The following is a 27120-nucleotide window of genomic DNA, read 5'->3' as shown; positions in this document are numbered from 1 at the left end:
GTGGGGGACGACTTCCCCGCTCCCTCCGTGGGGTCCTCAGTGCCACGCGCCCAAGCCTGCTTGCTCCCCAGGCCCACATCCAGGGGTTGGACAAGTGGAGGCCGGCGTCCAAGGGGATGAGAAGGGCTGCAGTCTCGCTGGCACAGGTGGCCTGGACAGCCAGCCCAGCCAGAACAGGACAGAACTACATGAGCTCAGAGCTGGCAGCCGTGGGTGTCTGCGGTCACCCTGGCACCCACTCCTTCTCTGGGATTTCCTGGACCATTCAGCAGAGCCGTCAGCCTGGGGGCAGCCCTTCTGGAAGGTTCTGTGGGCGCAGGGCCAGGTCTCTACCAGGATCTGCCCCTCACACCCCGTCCATCCTTGCCGTGACCCCCTCTGTCCACCAGCTGGGCTCCCGAGGCGGCGGTAAGGGGAGACACAGACACCAATAGGGAGGGTTTTTTTCTGTCATTTTCTTAAAAACAAAACAAAACAAAAAAACCCCAGCAGCACCCATGAGGCCTCACACACAGGAGAGGCAGAGTGTCCCCCACACGGGGGACCCTGGGGGACAAGCAGGGTGGCCGGTAGTGGCAGGCAGCTCCGTCCCCAGCGCTCTGAGGCCACAGCCCTGCCCTGCCCGCCTCTGGCCGCCCCCGGCTCACTTGGCCGGCCGCGTGATGATATGCGTGGAGAAGTCGAACAGGTCCCGGTTGATCTTGCGCAGGCTGCGCACCTCCTCCTCCAGCGCGGTCACGCGCACCCGCAGCCGGTCCTGGCCGCCCAGCACGCTCTGGGTGGGTGGAGGGGGGCAGTGTGGGCGAGGGTCAACAGGTGATGGGACCTCGGGGGCCCTGCCCACCCACAAGACCACACCCCTGCCCACCACAGGGCCACACCACTACCCCGTCCACAAGACCACACCCATGTCCACTGTCACGCCCACCATGAGCCACACCACTGCCCTGCCCATAATGCCACACCCCATGTCCTCTGCCCCGCCCCTGCCCATGTCCCACCCATCATGAGATGACGCCCCTACCCATGCTGCACCCACACACGCCCTGCCCACCACAAGATCACACCCTGTCCACTGCCCTGCCCACCTTCTCCATGGTGCCGCACATAACCTTGTGTAGCTGCTCTGTGCGGTCCAGGTAGCTGGGCTCTGACCCCTGCAACACAAGCCCAGGGTGAGAGCCCAGCCTGCCCCCAGAAGCAAACTGCCCGACCCCCAGGCCTTGGACGATGCAACTCAGTCAAGGAGGTGCCAGGCAGGGACCGGCCCCCAAGGTAGCAAGCAAGGCTGTTCATGGCTGGACATGGCCCTGGAGCCCAGCATCGCCCGGCTCGGCCTGGACCCTGCATCCGCGCCCCTCGCTGAGGCCTCCTGCAATCCATATCCCACAACAACACTCCTGCAGGTTCCCAGGGGTGGGTGGCTCCTGGCATGGGTGCCACGTCCCACAGTGCCTTTCAGGTACAATGTAGGTGTGTGCAGAGGGAGGGAGACAATGCCAGGAGATGCCAAGGACACAGGCCAGCCCCAGGCAGGGTGAGGGTGGGCGGCAGGAAAGTTGAGCAGACTGGGGCAGCAGGGGAGTGGGTCATGCAGGAACAGACACCCAGTGGAGCCCAGGAGAGACGGGCTGTATCCGCAATGGCTCCTACCACAACCCTGGCTCCCAGCCCAGGAAACGGCTGCCAGCATGAGACACGCACAGGTCCTGGGACACTGCCCCCAGCCTAGTACACGGGCCCCAGGACATGGTATCCAGCATGAGCAGGGGCCCCAGGAAATGGCTCCCAGCTCGGGATATGGACCCCAGCCCATGAACACCCCATCTTATCGCCACATGGCCGCGGGAGGCACGCACCTGCTGGTGGAGACCTAGGCGCAGCGTGAAGCCCCCTCGGCGGGGCTCATCCCCGTGCTCCGCCCCCAGCAGGTGCCTGTTGAAGTAGGGCAACGGCAAGCTGGGCCGGAAGTCAGAGCTGAGCATGCCCACGGGTGCCAGCATGATGGCTGCGTTGGTCACAGGGCCTGGGGGGTGGTGGGTGCAGTGGTCAGCCTTGTGGGCCGGTCCCCATCCCGCTCCATGCCCAGTCCCCGCTCCCCGCCCTGCCCCATGCCCACTCCCTGCCCACCTTTGAGTGCCACGGTACGGACGCACTGCTTACTCCGTATGTCCCATAGGCGCACCGTCTCGTCGTGGGAGCCGGACAGCAGCATGGTGCTGTCCGTGGACACCGACAGGCACGTGACCTGGTTCCTGCGGGGCACACACAGCTTTGGGGTCCTGCTCAAGGGGTGGGGGAGGGAGACCCAGCCGGGCATGCACAAAATCCCCCTGGGAGCATCCCACCTGTGCCCTCGGAAAACCTTCCCAGCTTCCTGCTCTGGCTGGAAGCTCCGCTCGCTCTGCCCGGGCTGTGGGACCAAGAACCACAGGATGGAAAACGGGCCATTTGGAGGGCGGGGCTTTGTGAGGGGCGGGGCCTCGTGATGGACAGGGAGCTGTGGAGGGCAGGGCCTCCCGTCACTCACCCAGGTGCAGAGGTCCACCTGGAAGATGGAGCCGTTGCTGCCCCCGCAGAAGATGTGGTGCTCAGCCAGGTCCATGGTGACGGCCATGATGCCCACGTCAAACAGCACGGAGAGCAGCAGCTCCCCCGATGAGATCTCCCACAGCTGGAGGGAAGGCAGGGCCAGGCTGGGGCCTCGGGGTGCAGCATGGGCCAGCACCCACAGAACCCTGGGCCGTGGGGGGCCCATGGGGAGGAGCAGGAAGCATCCCTCGCCTGGGGGGTCCCGAGTGGAGATGCAATAAGTGTTACCTTCACTGTCTGGTCCAGTGAGGAGGTGGCCACCCTGGCCAGAGGGCCCCCACAGCCGCAGTGCAGGTCTGTGACCGGGAGCGTGTGGCGAGACCAGACGTGCCGTGGAGCAGGGATCCTGGCGGGGTCCACCTGCAGCACACTGTGGGGTGCAGAGGGGCTCAGGGGGGCTCCCCGCCATCTCTCCAACATGGAGGGTAGCTGAGGGTCCCTGGACAACACCTCCACACTCCAGGCCCTCAGGGCCTTGGGTACCCTGCCTCTGACCGGTAGGAGTACCCCGGGCGGCTGGCCCAAGTGGGAGGCAGGGGGACCCAGGGCAGTAGGCTCAGGTGGGAGGCAGGGGGACCCCAGGCAGCTGGCCCAGGTGGGAGGCAGGGGGACCCCGGGCAGCTGGCCCAGGGGGGCTACCTGCAGAGGTTCCACGCCAGTACCAGGCAGTCCTGGCCCCCCGACAGGAAGTGGCTACTGTCCCCCGTGAACTTGAGACACGAGACATCTTGGTAGTGCCGGTTGAGGATCACCAGCAGGTTCCCAGTACAGACCTGGGGGGAGGGAGAGGCAGACATATGGGGGCTGCAGTTGGGGGACCCCCCTAGCCCATGTCTGCAACCCCTGCTTGGCTGCAATCCTGATGCCGAAGGAGGCGCAGGGTGTGGCGTAAACTGCACTCCAGCCTCGAGGTCCTGGACACAGCCTCACTGCAAAACGGGGTTCATGGGACCGGCACTGAGGAGCAGCACTGGCATCCCACGGGGCGCCAGTTCATGTCCCAGCCGCCCCGCTTCCCATCCAGCTCCCTTCCTGTGGCCTGGGAAAGCAGTGGAGGACGGCCCAAAGCCTTGGGACCCTGCACCCGCGTGGGAGACCTGGAGGAGGCTCCTGGCTCCTGGCTTCGATCTGGCCCAGTCCTGGTCGGTTCAGCCATCTTGCAAGATGGAGTTCCTTCAGGCTGGGACAAAACTTCAACCCGGGGTCCCAGGGGTGTGAGTATCCCCTAGCCCTGACGGGGGTTGGGGGGCACCCTGAGTCACCCACATGGAAGTGGGGAGTGGTTCCAGCAGCGGTGCGTGGGCACCCCCTGGTGGCAGGAGCAAGAGTACCCCAGACTGGCTCACTGAACCCCCAAGTTGCCCCTGGTTCCCAACCCAGGTGGCGGGTGGGCCCTGGGTGGGGCGGGGCGTTGGCCGGCTGCAGGATGAGGCTCTGTAGATGGGACCTGCCCAGCTTGGCACAGCCCAGCAGCCTCCTGGGCAGGAATACCTGACCTTGGGGTGGGGGTGGACAGTGCCTGCCCCCGGCTTGCCCAACGAAGACCTCGGAGCCCACCTGGACGGGTCGGGGGCTGTGTGTCCTGCCCACGCTGGGCCCAGCGGGCTCCTCCCACCCTGCCCTGAGCAGAGGGGGCCCCTGCTTCTCCTACCTCCCACAGGTATATGCTTTCTGCGATGCCCGCCAGGACGTAGAGGCCATTGGGTGAAGTGGTCAGACAGGTGACGGGCCCGGGACACATGATCTTCTGTTGCAGCTGGTCCTGGGAGAATACACAGGAGGTTCTGAGGGAACACAGAGGGACCGCACGGGGCCGGCCCAGGGTCTGCATGGAGCTCACACCTGCCGGAGGGTGGGGATCGGAGGCTCGGGCAGCGGGATGGGCGTCCCCCAGCCCGGTGTCCTGATGTCCAGCCTGGGCAGCCTGGACAGGCATCCACTGAGGGCTGGGAAGACCCTCCAACCTTCCTCCTTCGCCTCCTCCATCCCCGACTGCAAACGACCCCACGCAGCTCCCCGTGCACCTGGTCCCTGGGGACAGGCCCCTGCAGCTGTGTCCAGCCCAGGGCCCCCCCATGCCCACCCTCGTCTGGCCACTTGCACACAGGCGCTCCCTGGGCACACGCGGCCCCTCCTGCCCGCCCACCTTGCGCTGCACCTCCCAGGCGCTGATGTAGTTCTTGCCCAGCTGCGCGGCCAGCAGGTACTCGCCATTGAGCAGCGCCAGGCCGCGGGGCCCCGCCTGCCCGCCGCGGTACGTGAGCAGGTTGGCGCCCGAGTGGAGCTCCCACACCACGCAGCTCCACAGCGGGGCCGCCGAGTCCGTACACACGGCCACCTCCATGGGCGCCGCCATCTTGCCGCCCCGGAAGTGCGACATCACCACCGAGACGCGGGCGGGCTAGAGCGGCCAGCGCGCTCCAGGGCGCGTGCGCACGGCCTGGCCAGCGCCTGCGCGCTGCGGCGCTGTGTGACGCGAAGGGGCGCTTCCGCCCGGCGTGCGGGTGGGTGGCGGGGGTGGTCTTAGGGAGGCTCGCGGGGGGCGGTCCTGTGGCCTCTGGCCTCTCGGGGGTCGCCCCGGGTCCTCCGGCCTCTCGGGGGTCGCCCCGGGTCGTCTCGCCTCTCGGGGGGGCTCCCCGGGCCCCCCCGGCTCCTCTTGGTGCGCCCGGAGACGGCGCGGCCACCAGGAGGCGCGCGCGAGCCGCCGGCTGCAAGCCGCAGTGGCCGCCCACCTGTACCCCAGTTACCCCGCGCTGGTCCCCGACACGTCACACGTCGCGTGTGTGTGTGTGTGCAGGGGGGTGGTGGCCGCACAAGACCCTGCACCCCGAAGTTGTGGCCTCCGGGTTGGGTCCAACAGCAGCAGGCGAAGCACACAGGGACCGTGAGGCAGCTGGGCCGGGACCAGATGGAGGCCGGGCACTCCCCGGGCAGCGACGGGCAGCTGGGCTAGGACGGTCCCCACTTGGTCCACCCGGCCTCTGCAAGGCCACACACCGCTGACCCCGACCTGGCCAGGCTCAGGGTCCTCCCCACCCCGACCCCCGGCCTGGCCAGGCTTGTAGGGTCAGAGGTCGCCCCGCCCCCCCAAAGGCTGGTCTTTGGAATGAGGACTGACCAGTTCTGGAAGGGCAGTTGGGGGCTTGGCGGGTGGTCACTCCCATTCCATGGCCACTGAGCACCCACAGCCCGGACCCTCCTCCCTCCAGCACTTGCCCGTCAAGCCGGGGAGGCATTGGGGGGGACCCCGCCGAGACAGCACACACACAGACACCCCCAAGCAGCCTGATGCGGTCACCCCAGGGACCCTCCAGCACTCCCTCCCAAGTGGTCCCCACCTAAGCCCCTCCATCCAAGAATGAAGAGGCCCAACTGGCCCTTCCAGTTGGCCCCTTAACTGGGCTGCGGGACCCCTGCCCCTGCCCCCCCGCCCCGTGAGTTACACAGACCAGGAGGCACACAGCCCCCCACCCCACCCCTGCAGAGGGGCCAGGCTGTTTTCACGGTTGTGGTCAGCACCGGGCCAGCCCAGGCCGGCCCTGCCCGGCTGCCTGCAGGCCACGGCGACCTTGCCTGTCAGTCACGCCCGCCCGGGGACGGCTGCTCTCCAACAGGCCATGGCCGAACCTGGGGGTGGGCAGGGAGGGGGTGCCCGCTGGGACCCAGGGTAGCTCGGTCGGCCTGCCTGGGCGCTGCAGGAGGGACCTCTGGGCTCCCACCCACCCATGCCAGGGGTGCCCCAGCATAGCCACAGGGGTACCCACCCCCCCGAAAGACCACAGGAGCCAGTGCTGTGTTAAAAGTCAGAAGTGTTTGTCTTGTTTTAATATCAGCTTTACAGGGTTACAATTGTCTTAAATATTTCTGAAGCTTAAATACAATCTGCATAATAATGTTATTATAAAATGTAAACTTTCAGTGTTTTTAAATTTCAAAATCACACCTTTTTTTTTTTTTTTGGTCTTTTTGTCTTTTTTTGTTTTGTTTTGTTTTTTTTCCTTTAATACCAGAATGTTCGGCCGGGCTGAATCTGCCGGCACGGGACGGGCTGGGCCCAGCCAGAGGTAGAGCAGTTACCATTTTTTTTTTAAGTTTTTGTTTTTTTTTTTTCCCTTTTACCTGAGTTCAGGCGTGGTCGCCACGCCACCTGACAAGACCCCCGGAGGAGATGAAATCTTATAGGAATTGACATTGAAAGGCTGAATTCCTGTGTGCCGAGAGGAAGGAAAAAAAAAAAAGCTAAAGCAAAATTGGGGGGCGGGGAGGGTCACGATATGAACAGAAATGATGGGAGGAAGCATCTGGCTGCCGTACAGACACGCGCACCTCAGGTACTAAACCCTGCGCCTGCCCGGGTCCCTCCCCGAGGTCACAAGGAAGATTCTAGAAGCAGTCCGGGGCAGGGGGTCTCCGACAGGACCCCCTCTTCGCCCTGAGTTTTTGTTTTGGGGGGACAGGAGGTGCTCCTCGGTCCACTGCCCAGGGTCCTCGTGGCCAAGGCACTGGTCCCCTCCCTGCCCCCGCTTGCATAAGGGGTGCTGAGCTACACCCCACAAAGACACTGCCTGGGGCCCTCATGGGCAGCAGGTGGCTAGGACTGGGCAGTGGGGGGGCCCTGAGTGGACGCACACAAGAGGAAGCAGGTCCAGACCTGCGGCCCACCCCCAGCCCCAGCCGCGCCGCTGCCCGCCCCTCGCGTCCCCACAGTTCACAGCAGGCCAGTCCCCTGAGTTACAGAGTCCGGTCAGTCGTGGCCAACCCCCACCTTGCCGGGGGAGGCTGGGCCAAACGCAGCACACAGCTTACCACCAGTCCCCGACACAGGACACACACACAGAGGCACGCCTAGGGATATGAGACACACGTGTGCTGGGGGCAGACACACTGCTGGCATGCCAGAGACAAGCAAGGCACACACCAACACATGTGCCCAAGGACTCACACACACGTGGTGGGGACGTGGGACGTCCGGCCAGCGTGCACCCCGTACATGCACGCCTGTGGAGCTGCCACCCGGCTGCAGCTTTTCACGTCCTGCTTATACCTGAGGTAGACGGACAGGGGCAGTGAATGCGGGGCGGGGCAGCTGCGCAGGAGACCAGAGAACCGCCCCCCCCCCAACTCCCAAAATGATTGTGCTGCGGTGGGGAGAACCTTCCAGAAGCAGGGGAGAGGGGGACCAACAGATGCCCTGAGATGGGGGGTGGGGGGTGGGATGCAGGAAGGGGTGGGTGGGGGCGTGCCCACGAGGCCACATCCTCACCCTGAGCTGGCCCCGAGCGGGTATTCATCCCTGAGTCGGCTGGCCCGCCCCTGTACCTGCCGCGCACCGCACGTGGGCAGCCCGGGTCCCCGCAGGACCATGACACACAGACACCAAGACACAGGTGCCCCGCTTGCTAAGACTGCACCCGGAACACAGCGTATTTACACAGGAAACCCGCACCCTCCTAGAACCCGCAGTTTGTCGCTATTTTAAAACAAAACAAACAAACAAACAAAAAAGAAGTTTCCCAAAGAACAAGAGGAAAAAATTCGGTCGTTGTGGCTCAGGGGGCTGCCTCCGGCGCGGGGTGCGGAGGAGGTGGCCCAGGCGGCGCCCCCGGACCCTGAGAAATGCGAGGTCCCCGTTTATTAAAGTCTGCATCTATATAGGATATATGTCTTTCCGTTTTTTGGCGTCAGCTGTGGTCCTCCCTGGGTTGGCTGTCTCCCCAGCCCAGCTCCCTGGTGGGGAGAGCATTAAGGCACCGAGTTGCTTGAGGTAGAAGAAGTTGGGGGTGTTGGTCCGACCTGGCCACCCACGCCCCCGCTGCTGCTGCTGCTGCTGCTGCTGCTGCTACCACCGCCAGCTGCTCCGCGGCCACCACCACCACCACTGCTGCCACTGGTGCCAGCGCCGCCTTTGCTGGGAGCCGACGGTGCCATCGTGGCTGGTGGCTGAGCAAACAGCACCCCTGGTTCAAGGATGGGAGAAGGCACGCATCACCCGGGGTCCCCAGGCACCCAGTAGGGACCCATCGCCTCGGCTGGCGCAAGTGCACCAAGCTCCTACTTGGACATTCCAGGCGGCCGAATCTCGGGGTCCCAGGCTCACAGATGCCCCCCATTAGGTGGGACGTGGACCTGCACATACCTGGCTCAGCACACAGTCCGGGGACGCCCACCTACTCTGGTCGCTGTCTGGGAGCGGGTTCTGCACCCGGGGTCACACACCTCCCGCAGCTCCATGCAGACACCCACCATCCCCCACTGTCCCAGCTCCAGTCACAGCCCAGGGACACCCACTGCCCTGGCTCCACACACTGCCCGGGCTCACCCACCACCACCGTGGCCCCATGCACTGTACAAGGATGCCCCGCCCCACCCAACAGGTTCTGTGACCGGGGTCACCCACCTCCCCCAGCTCCGTGAGCAGCCCAGGGGACACCCACTGCTCTCCACCAACTCCATGCACAGCCCAGGAACACCCACCACTCTGGCTCCACGCACTGCCCAGGGACGCCCACCACCCCGGCTCTCCCACTGCCCAGGGACGCCCACCGCCGCCCCCGGCTCCCCCGCTGCCCGGGGATGCCCACCGCCGCCCCCGGCTCAGAGTGGTACCTGTGTACATAATGCCGTTGATCTCCACTGACATGCTGATGCTGTTGCTGCCGTTGGAGCCACTGAGGGTTGTGGCAGGGTCCTGGCGACTGTCGGAGGCTGAGGGAAGGAAGACACCCGTCGATGGCTACTCAGGCCCCGTATCGTCCCTCCATGCCTGTCTCCCCCCACCCAGCACCCAGCACTGTCATCCGGTGTGTACCGAACCTATACGATATATACAGTGGGTGCTCAATGGGTCACACCTGTCACATTGTATACAGCAGGCACTCAATGGGCCACCCTGTCAGGTTGTATACAGTAGACACTCAATAACACCTGTTGTGAGTTCTCCACATCCCCACCTCGCCTTACCCTTCTGTGTTTATTTATCCGGAAGGCAAAAAGAACGACCTTCCGTCCCCAGACACCCACAGTGGTTGGGGCTGGGCCAGGCGGCAGCCAGGGGCTCCCTGTGGGAGGGGGCAGGGCCCCTCACTGCTGTGTCCCAGGGTGCACCTAAGCAGGAAGCTGGCAGCGGGCGAGGCCAGATGCCACCCGCCTTGGTGTAAGAGCCCCACGTGTCCCAGTTCCCAATGCCCCCAGTCTGGGCCCTGTCTCCCCGCGCCTCCTATCCGGGCCCCGGCCAAGCGTAGGTGTCCCATGCACCCCGTCTCCCCGCGCCCCCATCTGGGCTCCATCTCCCTGTGCCCCTGTCTGGGCCCTGGCCTGGTCTGGGTGCCCCCTGTCCCCCAGCTCCCCATGCCCTCTGTCTGGGCCCTGGCCTGGTCTGGCTGCCCCCTGTCCCCCGGCTCCCTGCACCCCTGTCCAGGCCCCGGCCGGCGGGCCCTCACCTTGGCTGCTGATGCGGATGCTCATGGGCAGCTGGGCCGTCATGGCCAGGAAGTTCTGCTGCAGGGCACGCTGCATGAGCCGCTGCTGCTGCCCGTCTACCACCAGCGCCATCTTCTTCTCAGGCGGCTCCCCGCACTCCAGCTTCTCCCGCAGCTGCTCCAGTGCTGCCGCCTGGGCCGCCACGGCCGCCTGGGCCGCCGCCGCCTGCACGGCTGCTGCCTGGGCCGCCACTACTGGGTGACCTGCCAGGGAGACAGGCAGGCGGCCAGGCACCGGGATCGGAATGGGCGAGTCCTCCTCTGTAGAGAAGAGAAGAGGGTTGGAGGTCAGGAGGGGCCTGGCTCCGCCCTACCCTGGGACCACGGCGCCTGGCAGGCACTGGCCGCTGGGCACTTGGCTAAGGGAGTGGGGGCCTGTGCAGGAATACGGCTTGGAGGGGTTTCCGGTCGGCCAGGGAACCGGTGATGTCAGACAGCATGGATTAGCAACGCCTGGATCAGCAAACAGCACTGTGCTCAACTAGCGCTGTCTGCTGTGGGCACGGGCCAAGTGGGGGTTCCTCTCGGTGACCCCAACAGCCCCAGACGCTGGGATGCAAGCCCTTACCCCTCCCCCAGATGCTGGTATCCAGGCCTGCACTCCAAGATGCTGGTATCCAGGCATGCACCCTTCCCACAGACGCCGGGATCCAGGCCCGCACCCCCACACCCGCACATCCTAGGATGGCATCCTACCTTTCTTGATCTTGGGGGCCGCGGGGGTCATGGAGCTACCGTTGGTGCTGGTGGCCAGGCCCAGTGAGGACACGGGCAGCTTGGGCGAGTAGGTGAAGAGGGATCCCCCAAAGCTGTGACGCCGCCCCTCACGCCGGTTGCTGTCGATGGCAGCCTGAAGCTCGCTGGGGTTGCTAAGGCCGCGCTTCTCGCACTCGTAGGGGTACAAGTACTTCATGTACCTGCAGCCGGGCAGGCAGGGACGGGCTGGCACACAGGATGGCACAGGGGGTGTCCCCAGGGCCCCAGCTCCCTTAGGCCAGGCCCACTGCTCCCTCAGCCCACCCCACCTGTCCCCACCTACACACTGGCCACGCCCCTGCTGACCCCCACCCTGCTGGCCCTGCCCACACGGGCCACGCCCCTGCTGACCCCCCACCCTGCTGGCCCTGCCCACACTGGCCACGCCCCTACTGACCCCCCCACCCTGCTGGCCCTGCCCACACCAGCCACGCCCCTGCTGACTCCCAGGCCCTGTCCACATCGGCCACGCCCCTGCTAACCCCCCACCCTGCTGGCCCTGCCCACACTGACTACGCCCATGTTGACCCGCCCACCCTGCTGGCCCTGCCCACAATGGCCATACCCTTGCTGACCCCCCCCCCCAGCTGGCTGGCCCTGCCCCACCCGGTCACATACTGGGTCCGCAGGGTGAAGGCGGCACTGGTGATGGACGTGGGCAGGTTGAGGCCCTTGGTGATCTCCCGCCACAGTTTCCGGTTGATGACTTCCACTAGGCCGCCCTTCTCGGTCACCAGCACATATAGCATGAAGAGGTCGAGCACCTGCTTGGCCATGATGGGGATGCGGTTCACGGGGGTCCCTGTGGGCAAGGGGGACAGGGTGAGGACAGGCAGGGTCCCAAAGGGGGGCAGGGTGAGGCCAGGGGGTCCTCATGGGGCGCAGGGTGAGGCCCGGGGGTCCTCACAGGGTGGGGGACAGGGTGAGGCCCGGGGGTCCTCAAGGGCGGACAAGCGAGACTAGCGCTGCAGCCAGGACTGGTCTTGCTTGGCTCTGTGCTGGGAGCCACTGCCTGGGTGGAACCCGCGAGGTAGCTCAGTCTCTGTCTCTCCATCCTTTTGGGGTGGATAGCCACAACGGCTGAGTTCTCCTCAGGATGACCCCACTGGGCTTTGCAGGTGGGAAGAAGGGGTGAGCCCAGGGTGGTGGTGGTGGGGTGTCCACCAGAGCCTGCTGGGAGGAGCCCATAGCTGTCTGAGGATCTGTGGGCCCCGCGTCCTGCCTTCCAGGACCCCTCAGCCACTGGGACCAGCCTCGACCCGGGCAGGGGCTGCTGACAGATCCCTCCCCTAGCCCCCCAGGACCTGGCCTCCCAAGCCTGTGAAGCCAAAACCTGCCTGCTGTCCCCTTACTGCCCCCCCACCACCCAGGACAAAGGGACACAGGGTCCTCCCCACCCCGTCCACTTCGCAGCCCCAGAGGGGCTAGAGGCTGGTCCCGGCTGCCCCTCCCCTCCTGGGAGCCCCAGAGCCTTCTGGGAGGGAAGGCAGGTGGCGGGGGAGGGGCAGGGGAAGAGGAGGAGGAGGGAGGAGGATGTTTATAGAAACCAGAGCCTGTTGGAGGCCCCGGGGCAGGAGTGACAGGGCAGGGGCCCAGGGCAGCCAGGAAACAGGCAGGGCTACTGTGAAGCGAGAGAAGGAGGGAAGGAGGGAGGGAGGGAGGGGTGCAGCGAGCGGGACCCCTCGCCTCACTGTCCTTATTCCCACAGCACAGCCCATGAATCAGAGCGGGGCCTGGGGAGTCCTGGGGAGGGAGACCAGCGGGTTCTCAGATCTCTCCCCCCGACCCCGCCCGGCTGCCGAGGGAGTGCCCTACGGGCTGTGCCCTCCACCCCCCTCGCACCCTAGCCCCAGCTCCCAGCACCAGGCACCCCCGCCGGTTCGGCCGGGACTGGGGGCAGGGGCTGATAAGGGGACTTGGCCATCTCTCTCTGGCCACTCCAGGGGCAGCAGGGCTGGCTCCCATGATAACGCAGTAGCAGGGCCCCATACTCCTGGCCAGGCATGGGAGGGGTTAACCCAGAGGCCGTTGGGGGTAGTGCGGGGTGGCAGGGCAGGGGTCCGGAGGCCACAGCAGCCCCCTTCCCCTCCTTCCCTTCCGGTGTTTACAGAGCGCAGGGAGGGGCGGGCGGAGGTCTGGACAAAGCCAGCTGGGCTGGGCTGGGCTGGGCGGCCCTGCAGGGCACGGGCAAGCAGGCGGCCTGAACATCCATCCGCCTCTGGCCCACCGGCCTCAGGTCCCTCTCTTGAGGGGAGCTAGCCCCAGTCTGGGCCTCAGTTTCCTCAACTGGACACTTGCCCTCGATGGCTCCCGTATCTGGGAGGGAGTGTGGCAGGGTGTGTGTGGGGGGCTGTGCAGCCAGAGCACTGTAGGCACTCAGTAAGTGGACAGTTAGGGGCGTTCCCACCTCCTCAGTGCCACGCTGGCCCCTTGCCTGTCCATCTAGGATCTAACTTTGCTCCCCAAGGCAGAAACCACCTGCTGGCCCTGCAGTGAGGGTCTTGGAAGGGGGAACACCTCCCCCCACTGTACCCTGGGGCTCATGGCTGTCCATGCCTCCTCCATCAGGCCCCGGCCAGGGCAGGTGTGCCTAACCCGTCAGACCCTGGGCAGGTGCCTCCCTGATCAGGGGTCTCCCATCTGTCCCCTGACTTACCTCGTTTCTGCATGAAGCTGAACAGGTCGTCCAGGAATTCCTTGCGCTTGGGGTCTCCATCTAGCTCGTAGAGCTGTGGGGGCACAGAAGACGCTTCAGTTGAGGCCAGGAGGAGGAGGTGGTGGTGGAGGGGGTAGGTTGAGGGGGGCTGGGAACCAAGGGTCCCCTTCAGGCGCCAGCTTGATACAGATGGCAAGAAGACGGGCCTAAGAACTGGCGACGGGGCCAAACACAGGCCAGCATAGAACATGTCCTTCTGAGGGCAGATGCCGGAGACCAAGTGTGGGCAGGGCCAGTTCCCCACACAGTGCCCCACCAGTCCCACATACCCCAGAACCCAAGCTGGGCTCATCTCAGTCCCTAATTCGCCCCACTTCCCACCGGGGTCTCTGTTGGCATGGATGGGGTGGGGTCAGGATCACACCCCACCCTTTGGGGACCACAATTCCACCAGGTAGGCAGCTGCCCAAGTGAGTGCCTGTTTGGACTGCGACAGTGGCCATGGGGGTGGAGCGGCTCAGCTGGGAGCAGCAGGCATGATTACGAAGTGGTGCTAGGGCGAGGGGCCGGCTGGCCAGTTGGGGAGGCAGCGGTGGTAGGCACCAGGCCTCCAGGAAGAGTGGCTGGTTGGGGCCTCAGGGGAAGGGTGGGGGGTGCTTGAAGCCACCTTGGGTTTTGTACAGGATCACTCAGGGGGTCCCCTGGCTGCCCTTGGCTATTGGGGTCTCCATTTCCCCCAGCTACAGAACAGGGACCAAAAGAAGAGGCCAGTAGGCGCTGGGAGCCTGGACGCCTGCCCTGGGTGGTCGGGAAGGGCCGACCCTGGCAGCCCCGCCCAGGCCAGCGTCAGACTGGCCGGCCTGCATTCCTGCGTTTTTATGGTGGACACGAAGGCCCGGCTGCCGGAGGGACCAGCAGGCCTGGGTAGGGACTGGCAGGTCCTGCACGCGCGCACACACACAGAGCCTGCTCCCCACAGCCCTGCCACTCCTGAGCGAGGGACCTGGGGACATGTGTCCCCTGCCCAGGTGGTGCACATGGTTGTGGCTTAATAAGTCAGCCATGACTTTCTCAGCAAGGATGTGGGGGCAGGGGAGCTGGGTGGCAAGGCTGTGCGCAGCCTCCTGAGGCTGAAGGGTCAAGTGATCCCAGGCGGAGGTGGACGCCTCCCCTACCCTCACTGGGCTTCTCCACTCCCCAGGATGCTAATGGGGGCTGGGGTACACAGAGCCCCCCACAAATGAGAAAGGAATCTGCCCCAAATTCCTTCCGTGGCCCAGCTCCTCCCCCCTCGCCATCTCAAAGAAAAGTACATGAAGAAACACAGCAGCCCAAGGGGCACCAGCCACGTCCAGTTCCACCCAGCTCCCTGCTAGTGGCCTGGGAGAGCAACGGAGGATGGCCCAAGGGGAGACCCGGTTGGAACTCCTGGGCATAACCCAGGACACCCTCCAGTGACTCTCTCAGGTCCCACATGGGGAGACCACGTGGCTGGGCCGGAGGCAGGATGGTCGGGCCCGTTGACTGGGGCATGGACCCCAGGCCATAAAGGGCAGCATCGCAGACGCTGGCTGGCCGAGGTGGCCTTTTTCATGGCGTCACCGGGGGCAGTAAAGGCCTCAGTGGTCACAGCTTCCAATTCCGCTGCCCCGCGGGGAGCCGGGGCCACAGGTGTGGGGAGGGCAGGCGATGCCCAGGCTAGCAGTCCCACTTGCCAACAGGGCTGCAGGAGGCACACAGCAGGGGCCTACTAAGTGCACACAGCCTTATCTACACACATTCCCCCCCCAAAGCCCATCTCTCTGCTCAATACCACCTGTTGGAAATTAAGGCATGGGGGTGGGCCTGAGTGCCCCCCTTGCCCCACAGCTGGGCACCCAGGCCTTGTCATCAGCCCTGCCCCCACTTGGCAAGGCAGAGCCCCAGGCTCAGGTGTGGCCTGGCTGTGGCTCAAGGGGAGGTGCCAGACTCAATGCCCCCCCCCAGCCTACAGCAAACAGGAAATTCTTGTTTGTAGGGGGTATGGGAGGTGGGGTTACAGCCCTGACCAGGACCTGGGAATATGGGGGGGTGTTCCTCTCAGTCACCAGGTTGGGGACCCCCTCCCCAGCCCACACCAGCTCTAGCAAGCAGCCCCCTTCCCCAAGCCCAGCTGCTGCACCTGCTGAGCCCTGAGCCGGGCCCCACCTGGGCAGTCAGTAGCGCCAGTTCCCAGTGTCGCTTGGGGGCCCAGGGGGACGGCTTCCAGCCAAGGCCAACCGAGGGGCCCCTGGGAGAACCTTGGCCCCACCCGCCCCCGCACTGTCTTTGCTCCAAAGTCCAGGGGCCCAGCGACAGGGCAGCCAGGCAGGGAGGGGGCCGACCCCAGGACAGAGAGTTGGGAAGGCTAACTAGGGCACACTGACCTGCAGTCAGACGCTACCAGGGTCTGTCCCAAAGGCCACACGGAAGGGAAGCTGCTGGGTGGGCCAGGGGTAAGGGTGGGGTGGGGAACTTCGAATCCCCTGCAATTTTTTTTTTCGATGTGACATTCAGATAACATAAAATTAACCTATTTTCAGTGAACAGCCCGGGGCATTTTGCTGCATTCGCAATATTGTGTAACTGTGACCACTCCAGAACATTCCAGAACATTCCATCTCTCAAAGCAGCACAGTCCCAGCCCCTTCCCCCTCAGTGGAGTCCCCTTGGGCTGGACGTCGTCCACCTGTGGACGCCCCTGCTCCTGGCCCCGGCTGCTCAGGGCTCCCTGTGTGGCGGTGGACACTGGGGTGTTTCCATCCCTCATCCACTGGTTCCTTGTGAACGTGGGTGTACAGTTGCAGCCAGGGCTGGGGACCAAACCACCCAGGTGAGACCCTGGGGTGCAGGTGCAGGGGTGGGGGCCAGGCCCCTCCCCTGTCACCTGATCAGGCCCCCCGAGAGGCCCGGGGCTGCCCGCCTGACATGACTCAGCAACACGGCCGTTAGAGGAGGGGGGAGGCAGGTGGGCAGGGTCCCAGGGGAGCCTCTCCCTTCACAGAAACACCCACACACTCCCCACCAGGCAGGAGGGGCCCCCCTGCTCCTGGCGCCCAGTCACACTCAGGGACATGGAGGCAGGGTGGGGAACTGGGCTAGCAGACACAGGCCAGAGTGCACATACCAAGCCCATGGTCCCACGGAAGACCACCAGCAGCAGGTTGCGGTGCGGCCCCCTCTCCCACCCACCTGGGCCTCAGTTTACCCACTATGGGAGAGTCCCGGGGGGAGTTCAGATTTGAAGTTGTTTTTTTTTTCCGGGAACTCCCAGGACTTGAGGAGGACGAGGTGGGGGACCGAGCCAGGCCACACGGCTGCAGGGTCAGGGAGCAGGGTGGTCCAGCTGGAACTAACAGGGACTGCTCCCGGACTTGACGCTGTGGACCCTGGGGAGTGAGTTGCTGCCGTCCAGGAAGCCTTAGGCCACCCGAGGCATGGGGGTCTGCCCCCAAAGTGGTCCTCCCCGTCTTGCCCTGTCTGGGTGCTGCCTGCTCTGTCCCATCTTCCACCCCACCCCACCCCGTGCACCTGACCAGCCGGGGGCTCCCCGGGCCCCCACGACTCTTTCGATTTCCGTCAGCCCCGCAGGCAGCCAGGCCTCCTCGGACACAGATGGGGCGCCCGTGTCAAGGGGAATTGGGGAAGTGATCCTGGGCAGGGCACAGACATGTGTGGCCCCCTCCACCCCAGGCCACCCCACCCTGCCCCACTGGCCCCACAGCCCCACCCACGAGAGCGAAATTAGTAAAAAGCCCCCAAAAACGACCACAGGAATGACACGCGGCACCGGTCCTTCCCCCGGCCTTCCGGCTTGCGAGATCCAGGGCTGACTGCCCACCTGTCACCCCAACCCAGTGGCCCTCAGACGGTGAACAGGACAATGTATGGTCAAACCTGGGGCTGCAGCCCACCCAAGGCCCTGCTGCCCCTCGCGTGTGGGGGGAGGCAGGAGAACCCAGAACCAGCACTGTAGGGGCCGATGGGCAGTTCACAGAAAAAAAAAATCTTGGTTTGGGACATGCAAACGCCACTCAGGGTACAAAAAGACCAAAGTGGAAGGTGTGGCCAGGCCCCCTCACCCAGGGCACTGGGTGCAAGTCCTCCTAGCCGCTGGCCTGAAATGGGTTGCGTTGGACGCAGGCCCTGGCTCCGGGCACTGGCAAGCGTGCCCTGGAAGAAAGATTCCTCCAGCAATGTGTCCACCGGCAGCCCCCTGCCCTGACGTGTTCACAGAGGGACACGGGGCCAACCCAAGCCCAGCCGAACACAGCAGGGTCCCAGCTCCTCCCTGGGCACAGCCCACGCCCACTGCAGGTGTGCCCTGTCGGCAGGCACACCAAATGTGGGGCACCCACACCGAGGCCAGAGCAAGTCCCAGCTCTCACCCCTCCTCACCCCCACCGGCAGACGGCGGCTGCAGTGCTGGGAGGGTCCCTGCCACCCCCGTGGGAGGCCCAGATGGAGCTCCTAGCCCCAAGCTGTTCCGGGCATTTCGGAAGCAAACCCGGAGCTGTTAAGGCATCTCCTCTTAGTCACTCAGCCTTGCCACAATCAACACAGACGCTCTAACACGCTTCCCCACGGAGGAAGCTAAGGCCTAGACACAGGAAGTGAGAGTGTGTGGGGCAGGTGGGGCGGGCCGCAGGCCCCGCCCACTGGCAGGTGCCAGGTGTGCCCTGCCCGCCCGTCAGCTGGGCACGTGCAGAAGCAATGGCAGGGCATGGGAAGGGGCAGGCCTAAAGTTGGGCAGGGTGCCAGCGCTGGGGCAGGGCAAACCCAGTGTTCACAGCCAGGGCCTCCAGTACTCCTGGGGACATGGCAGGTGAGGTAGGTCTCCCCTGCCCAGCCCCTGGCGCTGCCCAGGAAATGCTGGGCACGTGGTGGGAGATTGGGGCTCCTGAGTAGGGCAGCAGCCTGGCCTGCCATACGAGAAGCCACGGGGCAACAGCCATGACAGGGACACAGCTTGTGGGCACTTGCACACGAGGGTGGGGGGTAGACCCAGCACCTTGGGAGGGAATGACCCAGAAAAGCCCACCCGTGGGGACCATGGGGCACACAGGAGGAGCATGAAGGTGCATGCGGACGCCCAGACAGGGCTATTGCCCTTCCCCTGTCCCCCTGCCACCACACACCAATCCCATGGGTCCACGGCAGCTGCCCCCCCGAAATGGCTTTGGGGACCATGCAGGGCATGGACCTGCTCTGCGGTTTGGGGCGAGGGTCTTGGGGCCGCAGAGGGGCTGGGTGCAGATAGCCTCGTGTGTACACAAGTGAGCTAGGCCTGCTGGCCCTGACCACTGCCAGTGTAGGGCTAGCCGGGGGAGCTGGTTCCCACGAATGACCCCTCTCGGACTAGGGCCGCCCCGCCTGCTGACTCCAACCAAGACCCCTGCCCGCCCCCTCACAGCGCCAGCACCGACCACGGGGGCAAGGCCACATCCCAGAGCCTTCAATGGCTAGATTACTGACCATTTAACCTCATGACCCCCAATTGTCCTCTGGCCGTGTGCAGCCAGGCGAGGGAGAAGGGGCGGGCTGCCCTGCCTGGCGCACACCACCACCCACCAGGCCCCTGGCCTGGACCTCCCCCGGGGGCACGGGGACAGCATCTCAGCTAAAAATGGGGTCACCGAGTACCACAGAGGGCACTGGAGTCGCACGTCCACCATGCGGCCTCCAGTCAGGACTGAAAGAGGCTGTTGGAGTCTGGTGGGGAAATAGGTTTACCTGCACCCAGGCGGCTGGCTGGAACCACTGACCTGGACCGTGCAGGCTAATGGTTAACACTCTCGGGGGGCTGGCTGAGGGCACACACACACTCAAGGCACTGGTACCGGCTGAGCCACCCGGACAGAGTCTGCCGTGTGGCATGGCGCCACACAGACCCATGCAAGTGGCAGCAGCAGGTGCGCCAAGAGGGGGACCTCGTGGGTACAGGACACACCCGGAACCATACACAAGCACCTTGGACGCCCGCACGTGGCCACTCCGAGTGCGTGAAGGAAGTGGGCAGCTCCCTGACCCAGGGACCCCTCACCACCACCACGACTGCCAACCACATCCACACACATGGCGTGCATCCTGGCCAGGCACGGAGCTGGGCAGACGTGCCCTGTCTGGCGGGCGTGTGTGTTATTAGAAAGCGTGGGGCGGGGCCGGGCGCTTGGCAGGGGCCTCAGACGGCGGCGGTGGCGGCGGTGACCCCGTGGCGGTGACCCGGTGGCCGGGAGGTGGCGCAGAGGCCAGATAAGGTGCTTCCGGTTGAGTCAGCACAGCTCCCAGGGCTGGCACGGGCCGGGGCATGGTGCCAGGGGCTGGCGGGCGGGCACCCTGGCTGCACCCGCCATGGCCCGGCTGGCTCTCCGCCAGCAGCCACAGGGCTTTGATGAGGCAGTGGCTGCTTGGCTTGGGGTGCTGGGCCCAGGAGGCGGCCCCGGCCTCCACCGCAACACACACTCTTAGCCACACAGGGGCTCAGGGCTGTCGGGGGGGATTCCTCCTAGCCCCCGCTCTCCTAGCCCAGCTTTAAGCTTGGCTTCCTCCCACCTCCCACTCCAGGCACATTGGTTTCACACAACCTCTTGTGTGTCCTGCAATACCCCAGCTGCAAAGCCCCTTGCTCTTGTCCAGCTGCGATTCCCCCACCAATCTCGCAGCAGGGTGGGGGAGGGGGTGTTGGCCACCTGCTCCCCTGGCAAGTCCAGCTCCACCCAACCCACCCCACCCAGGAAATGGCAACCAGGTGGGCCCAACTCTGCAGGGTAATGACGCCCAAAACAGAATCTGCCTGCCAGGCCCCGGTGGGAGACGGCCGGAAGATGCCCCACGACCGCACGTCCGAGCAGGGGCCGAGCCAAGAGCCAAGGCTTCTGAAAGCCATTTCTTCCTGTGGGGGGAACGTGACCGTGATGTGCCCCTGAGCTGCCAGGGCCCGGGGAAGCAGTCACACATGTGGGTCAGCTCTGGCCTGGCCCAGCCCCGGCCATTGCAGACCTGTGAGGTGAACTAGCAGATGGAAAATCTGTCTCTAACTCCACCTTTCACATAATAAGTAAGTCTTTAGGGAGAAGAAAAAAAAAAAAGAAAAGGTGTAGCCAGGCCCCACCTGGAGCCTGTGGCGGCCTCACTCCCCCACCCACGACCTGTACAGGCCACTGGGGGAGGAGCGGGGGGGGAGCTGGCCAAGCAGGGTGTGTCAAGCACTGTCCCAGCGCCTACGTGAGCCAGCACAGGTCCTAAACCTTCCGTGCCTCTTGCCTGCGCAGGCAGCAGCCAGGGATGGCCACCTGGCCACCTCCTCGTGGCCGCGGGGTCTGCCGCCGGGCCCGCAGGTAAGCAGCAGGGTCCAGCTGGACAGCAGCGCCACGTCAGCTATGCCTGCGGGTGGCCAGTGAGCTGCCCGGGAGGTGGAGGTGGGGTAGGGTGGGGGAGGCAGGGATATCCCCAGCTATTCCTTTTAAATATTAGTTCAGCCATTGCCGGGACTGGGGAGCCAGCACTCGAACCCGTGTTCCAATTTGCGGTTCAGCCAGAGGCTTAACCCACTGCACCCCAACACTGGTCCCAATCCCCCCAACACTAAGCCACCCCCATGGGGATGGACTCCAATACTACACAGCCAGGAATAGGGCGAGGCTTGCGGAGTCCCTGTCTGGGACGCCACGCTCAGACGGAAACAGATACACAGGCCACTCAGCATGGGCTCCAAGGGTGGGACTCCCCCAGGACAGGGGGCAGGTTGTAACCACATGTTCACCAGGGGCCCAGCACCAGGATACAGAAACACCCCTTCCTCTACACATACTCAAGGTCTCGGGGTCCCGACATCCAGGAGACCGGCTGCACCCCCGCCCTGTCCAGCACTGTGCCCCAGCAGAGCCTCGCAGCTGCTGAGGACTCCCAGGCGGAAGCCAATCCTGGCTCCTGCCAAGAACCAGGAGGAAGAGGCCTGGCCGTGCCAAGTGGCGGCCAGACAGCCAGGGCCGCCACGTGCCAGGAAGGGAGTGGGGCGGGAGCCAACACAGGCTGTCACCAGCGTCCAGGCCCCTCCCGACTGGGCCGCACAGGTGCCAGTCCAGCTGGGCCGCAGCACGGTGCCAGCGGCTGAAGAAACCCCATCACAGGGCAGCCAAGACGGTGCAGCCTGCCCACCGCCCCTGCGGCCACAGTCCCCGGCCCCTAGCACTGCACCCTGACATATAGCCACACTGGACCTATGCCGGGCTGTTCTATGGCACCTGGGGTCCCCATCCAAACTGCAGGAAGCTGGGGTTGACTCTGAGCCCCACGATAGCACGCGCACTGGACCACCCGCCAGCCATCCAGTTGGCCTAGGGCCAGCAGTGTCCCCTTTGCAGGGGTTGGAGTGTCCCCCAGCTCCGCACCCAGCCCAGCAACACATGCCTTCATCCCTCAACTTCAACCTTGGCCTCCAGAGACTCTGAGGCAGCCTGGTTCATAGAAAGCCCCCTTCCCCAAGAAGGGGACTAAGGCATGGGCAGGGGCACCCGCACCAGCGTGGAAATCCTGCAGAGTAATCTAACTGCCGTCCACACACGGGGACACGCACGCCCAGTTGGGGCCTCCCCATCGGGGCCTTGCATGGGCAGGACCAGTCACACCCCTGAAGGTGACACTGCTGGCCACCTGCCCGCTTGGAACCTCCGCCTGGCCAAGACCAGGAGCTGGGGCAGGGCTGCTCTGCCCTTGTGTCCAGGTCCTCGGAGTTCTGCCTCCTGCCCCCTGGCCCTGCCCCAGCTCGGAGCATCCCCTTGCCATCTCAACTCCCTGTCTCTTGTCCCCCTGTCAATTCTACCTCTGTTTTCTCAGGCACCAAGCCAAGTGGCCCTGGCATGCTCAAGGAGGCCCACTCTGCCCACCTCCGAGGGCCACTTGGGGCGACCACGCAACTCCTCCAAGGCTTGGGTCCAAGCAAGGCCCAGCTGGCCCAGCCCGGCCACCATCTGCTACCCATCTGCCTGACTTTAAAGGCCCTACGGCCTGGTGCTTCCCCCAGCTGGACACCCGCGGGGAAGGATGAGGCGACCCCTGCTTCCCTCACCCCTTGGGGAGCCCAGGAAGTGGGCCAGGGTACCTTAAGAGCACCTCTCTCCGGCTAAGCCCAGCCTCCTTCTCCTGCCAGGAGCCTCACCCATCCCGGTTTCCAAGGCCGGCCAGTGACCCCTGCGTGTCCTCCCCCGCCCCCGAAAAGGCCACGCACGCACAACGCGGGCGGCACGAAGCTCTGGGCCCAAACGATATCTGCCCGACCCCACGCTCGTCCATCTCCACCAACCAGGGACCAGCAGCACCCACACCGAGCGCCAAATCCCCACTCCCCCAATGGGCCCCCCACATCCTCTTCCCAACCCCAGCTTGGATGCCGGTGCACAGCTCACCTGCTTGAACTGCTCCTCGTACGTCCAGTCCCCAGGGTCGGGCGGCTGCAGCTGGGATGCCGTGGGGGTGGCCCCTGCAGCAGAGGCTGGCCCAGGGCCCGGCCGCTCCTGGCCACCCAGCGCCCGGGGGAGGCCATCACCACGGAGGGCCGGGGGTGGCGGGGCCTTGCGGGGGAACAGGGCTGTGGAACCCAGGCCGGCCACACCAGGGGGACCCAGGCCCTCCTCCTCCTCCTCCTCCTCTTCTTCCTCCTCCTCCTCCTCCTCCTCATACTCCTCCTCTTCATCTCCTAGGTCTTCTTCAAGCTCCTCCTCCTCCTCCCATTTGGGCTTCCTGCTGGACACAGAGTGGGGGTCAGGGGAGAGGGCTGTAGCTGCCGCCACTCCAGCCCTGCGAGCCCCTGGCTCCCACTCCGGTACACACAGACAGCAGAATGGAAAGTGCTAGGCCCAGAACTGCAGCTCCCAGTCGGCCCAAACAGGAGAGCAGCCCAACGTGGACCACACATCCACAGCACCCTTCCCCCCATCACATGGGGCTCCCTGGGACACCCCCAAACTCACGGGTCATCATCATCAGAGGCCACAGGCTCGGGAGGCCCTTCTCTGCTGCGGGCAGGCGCGGCCGGTGAGCCTGGGGAGCCCTCAGCGGCCGGTCCCCCGTCATCCTCCGGGCCGCGGGGACTGGGTGGGTGGCCCAGACCAGCGGCGGCAGCCCGCATGGCAGCCAGGGCAGCCATCTGCGCCCGCTGCATCCGGGCCTGCTCCGGTTCTCGCTCCTGGTCCGGGGTGCCGCGGGCCCGGGGAGCCGGGGGGCCGGAGACGGCGGGGGGCTCCTGTTGCCGGGCCTCCAGCTCCTGGCGCGCACGCTGCTGCTGCTGCCGCTGCAGGAGTGTCTCCATGACGGCCTGAAGCTTCATGGCCCTGCGGGCCGGGCCGCCCCGGGCACCGGGGGTGGGCACGGGGGGCGGCCCCTGCGGGCCTGCGGGCTCGGGGGAGCCGGGGCAGTGCAGGGTGGCGGGGAGGGGGTGGCGGGGGCCGCCGGCTCAGGCTGAAGGGTCGTGGAGCATGCCAGGGGCGGGCTGCGGGGGGCGCTGGGGGGCCGTCGCTGGCATCCGGCTTACTCCCGTGTTTCCAGAAACCTGGGGCAGGGGAGAGGGGTGACAGGACAGCGGTCAGACCCATGCCTGCCCCTCAGGTCAACCCCAAAGGCCTCTGGGAGAACGTCACCAGGGTGGAAACCTGGGGGCCCCTGCTCTCCCCACTGGGCCCCTCGGCCTTCCCTGCAGCCCATGCCTGAGTTGCCCCACATGGGACTCCCAGGGGCCCCAGCGGGGAAAGCCGGGCCAAAGCTATGCACACTGGGCCACTCCACAGGCCGTACTGTTGCTGGGTTCTGCAAGCATGGCAGGAGAGGGACGGCTGCCTGGGCGGCCTCGTTGGCACAGCCCCCTCCCTTGGGTCTCCTTGGCCCATGCAGCCCCCATGGACCCTCAGGGGCAGAAGAGGGGGATACCCCAAACCCCAATCCGGGGACAAGAGTGAACCTGAAGCTCGGGGCAGTGGAGGTGCCCAGGCCCAGGGGACACTCCGCGTGGCCTTGCCGCCCATCGGGGGCCATGGCGGGCGGTTCGCGGGGAAGGCAGGGGTCCTGCTGAAACCCCAGGGGCTCTCCTCTCCCCAGATCCCTGCAGGTTTGGGAAGGGGGTTGGGCAGACCAGTCGGATCTCCCGCCTAGCAAGGCAGAGGCCAAGAGAAGTCAGGGGGTAGGCCCCACAAACTGCTGAGGGGACATTTCTGGGGCCCCCTCTCTCGGGTTGGCGGCCGCCCCTCCCCCACCTTTGACAACTTCAAGAGGAGCCCCCTCCCTTACGGAAGCCGCTCCAGGAGCCCACCCTCTCTTGGGGAGTGGAGGGGGCAGACAAGAAGGAAGAGGCCGAAGGAAACCATTGCCCCCACCCCGTCCCTCCAGGCCTGCTGAGTTTAATGACCCTTCCCCGTCGCCGCTGGGGGAGGGGCGCAGGACTGGACTGAGAGGCAGGGGGGTGGGGGACAGGCTGGAACCCCAGGCACACCCCTTCCCCTCCCCACAGCCAGGCCCGGGCGCCCAGGGGCCCACCAGGAACCCTACCCCGGCGACGCCCACCCCCCTCCAGACCCCTCCCCTCCCGGGAGCCCTTTGTCCTCAGGGGCCCCCCACCTGCACTTCATGACAGCCCCACCGGAGAGCCAGTACCCACGGCAGGGCTGGGGCGCGAGGAGGTCGTGGGGTGGTGGGATGTGCGGAGCCACACCCTGCCTTTCCCCTCACCCCCCCAACGCTGGGGATGCGAGGTCACCCGCCCGGACGAGCCTTGCAAAACTCGGTTATTTAAAGAGTTGTGCAAGGCCGCTGCTCGGGCCGCGGTGGCGAAAGGGGCCCCTCGCTGCCGCCGCCGCTCGGAGGGGCGGGGAGGGGGAGGGGCGGCGGCGGAGAGGGGCTGGGGGTGCAGGGGGGCTCCCCGGAGGAAGCGAGAACAGAAACACCCAAGGAGAAAAACGCGACAGCCAAAAAAAAAAAAAAAAAACCAAACCCGGTCGGCACGCGAGGCTTCTTGGAAAGCGGTCGATTTGCATGGAGAGGTGTATGGGGAAGGGGGGGTGTGGGTCGCCACCCCCCCCACACACACCAAGGGCTCCGATGGAAGAAAACGGGGCCGAGCCGCCGCGCGCCTCGCTGGGGCTGACAAGCGCGCGCGGGATCCCCTCGCCAACAGCCCCGCGCGCGCTCCTCCTCGGGAAACACACGATGTCCGCATCCCCAAGTGCCACAGACCCCGCGATGGCGCAGCGTCCCCCGTGCGCCCATAACCCCGTTTCCTTCCGCGCCGGCCCCGGGGGTTGTGGGGTAAGGGGTGCAGAGCGCGCGCGCCCCCCTCGATCGCCGCCGCCGTGCGCCCCTGCGCCAGGGTCCCCCGAGGTGTGTGTGTGTGTATGGATGGGGGGTGGGGGAAGCGCAGAGGGGCGACCTCGCCCTCCACCACCACCACCATCACCACCACGCAGCACCTCTCCAAAACCCCCGTCCCGCGCCCACCTCCGTGCGCCCCTCGCGCACGGCGCCCACCGACCACCTCCCCAACCCCGCGCGCGCGCCCACTCACCGCGCGCCGGCCGCGCCCGCGTCTCCGCCGCCGCGCCCGCCCGCCCCGGGGCCTCGCGCCGCCCCTCCCCCGCCACCCAGCGGCGCGCCGCCCCGCAGACAAATCACCGGGTGACAAATCGCTCTCAGATGCAAATACCTCGCCGGTGATTCAGCTAGCTGCCCAGGCCCCGGGCGCGCGGGAGGGGTCTCGGCCGGCCCCCTCCCCTTCCTCTCCAAGGCCCCGCGTCCGTCGGGCCCCGACCGAGCGCCGCCACCCCGGCGCGCGCGCGCGCACACACACACACACACACACACACACACACACACACACACCCCGCCGGGCGCGTCCGCACAGCCGCCCATTCGCAGGTCGCGGCCCCTTTAAGGGATAATAAATAATAAAAAGGGAAGGGGGAAACAGCGCGTCCGACGCCCCGCCCTCCCTCCCGCCCCGCCCAAGGGACGGTGGGCAAAGTGCGCACCGCGGCGCGCGACGCACAGGGCTTGCCGGGGGCGGGGCGTCGGCGGAGAATCCCGGGGTGCACGCGAGCGCCGTGGCTCAGCACCCCCAAACAGGGCCTGTGGCGCCCCCCGAGCTCCCCGCCTGCGCTAGAGGCCTGGACTGCGCCCGCTCCCGCCGGCGACATGGGGTGCAGGCTGGGAAGGCGAGGGACGCAGGCTCCCCGCACCCCTGCCTCAGTTTCGGGGCGCCCCTGAGGCAGGGACATGGGTGCAGGGCCAGACTGAAGGCAGGAGACAGCTGAGCACGGGATGGGTGAGGGTCTTCGGGTATTGGGGTCCTGGGGAGCCCCCGGCCCAGGCCAAGAACACTGCTGCCTTTGCACAGGGGGACCCCCACACCCCAGGCTCCCCGAGTGTCCACGACACCCCGATTCTTCACGAAGAGTGTCCTTCTGGGAAGTGGGGCAGTGGGACAGGAGCCCCTAGAGAGAAGAGGGGCGCGGTGGGCGGCAGCCCTGGGGGACCCCGACTTTGACACCAGAGCAGAGGCCAGTAGTGGGGGACCCGCTACCCCACGGGGCGTCAGGGCCCCAACCTCCCCAACTCACCCCTCCCCACGCCCCGTAACCC

General features: G+C 65.9%; 2 protein-coding genes across 3 annotated transcripts; both read right to left on the bottom strand.

Annotated features, from left to right (window-relative positions):
- Positions 1-447: 447 nt before the first annotated feature.
- WDR18 (WD repeat domain 18) lies at positions 448-4981 on the bottom strand. Its single transcript, XM_004595634.4, has 10 exons — positions 4739-4981; positions 4244-4354; positions 3232-3365; positions 2821-2962; positions 2531-2674; positions 2349-2413; positions 2131-2255; positions 1860-2026; positions 1089-1157; positions 448-775 (listed from the first exon to the last, which is right to left on the bottom strand). The coding sequence occupies exons 1-10, from the start codon at positions 4970-4972 to the stop codon at positions 644-646; spliced, it is 1323 nt and encodes a 440-aa protein (XP_004595691.2). The 5' UTR covers positions 4973-4981; the 3' UTR covers positions 448-643.
- Positions 4982-7522: 2541 nt separating this feature from the next.
- Positions 7523-26439, bottom strand: ARID3A (AT-rich interaction domain 3A). Of its 2 annotated transcripts, none has more exons than XM_058658094.1 (9): positions 26186-26439; positions 23469-24046; positions 22905-23238; positions 13483-13555; positions 11445-11628; positions 10767-10987; positions 10032-10331; positions 9199-9297; positions 7523-8549 (listed from the first exon to the last, which is right to left on the bottom strand). In XM_058658094.1, the coding sequence occupies exons 2-9, from the start codon at positions 23822-23824 to the stop codon at positions 8335-8337; spliced, it is 1782 nt and encodes a 593-aa protein (XP_058514077.1). In that variant the 5' UTR covers positions 23825-24046; positions 26186-26439; the 3' UTR covers positions 7523-8334. The 2 variants fall into 2 exon arrangements, with proteins under 2 accessions (XP_058514077.1, XP_058514079.1); XM_058658096.1 differs by lacking the exon at positions 26186-26439 and adding an exon at positions 26048-26130.
- Positions 26440-27120: the final 681 nt, after the last annotated feature.

This window comes from Ochotona princeps, chromosome 33 (genome assembly GCF_030435755.1).
Source record: "Ochotona princeps isolate mOchPri1 chromosome 33, mOchPri1.hap1, whole genome shotgun sequence".
Classification (NCBI taxonomy): domain Eukaryota; kingdom Metazoa; phylum Chordata; class Mammalia; order Lagomorpha; family Ochotonidae; genus Ochotona; species Ochotona princeps.
This window is presented reverse-complemented; position numbering and strand designations above follow the sequence as displayed.

Coding starts and splice junctions, on each gene's coding strand:
- WDR18 (XM_004595634.4), bottom strand. CDS start 4,972: ATGTCGCACTTCCGGGGCGGCAAGATGGCGGCGCCCATGGAGGTGGCC. Junction 2,414..2,530: donor AGGTGGACCTCTGCACCTGG/GTGAGTGACGGG, acceptor TTGGTCCCACAG/CCCGGGCAGAGCGAGCGGAG. Junction 2,256..2,348: donor AAGGTTTTCCGAGGGCACAG/GTGGGATGCTCC, acceptor TGTGCCCCGCAG/GAACCAGGTCACGTGCCTGT.
- ARID3A (XM_058658094.1), bottom strand. CDS start 23,824: ATGAAGCTTCAGGCCGTCATGGAGACACTCCTGCAGCGGCAGCAGCAG. Junction 11,629..13,482: donor CAGCTTCATGCAGAAACGAG/GTAAGTCAGGGG, acceptor CCTTGCCCACAG/GGACCCCCGTGAACCGCATC. Junction 8,550..9,198: donor CAACGGCATTATGTACACAG/GTACCACTCTGA, acceptor TCCTTGAACCAG/GGGTGCTGTTTGCTCAGCCA.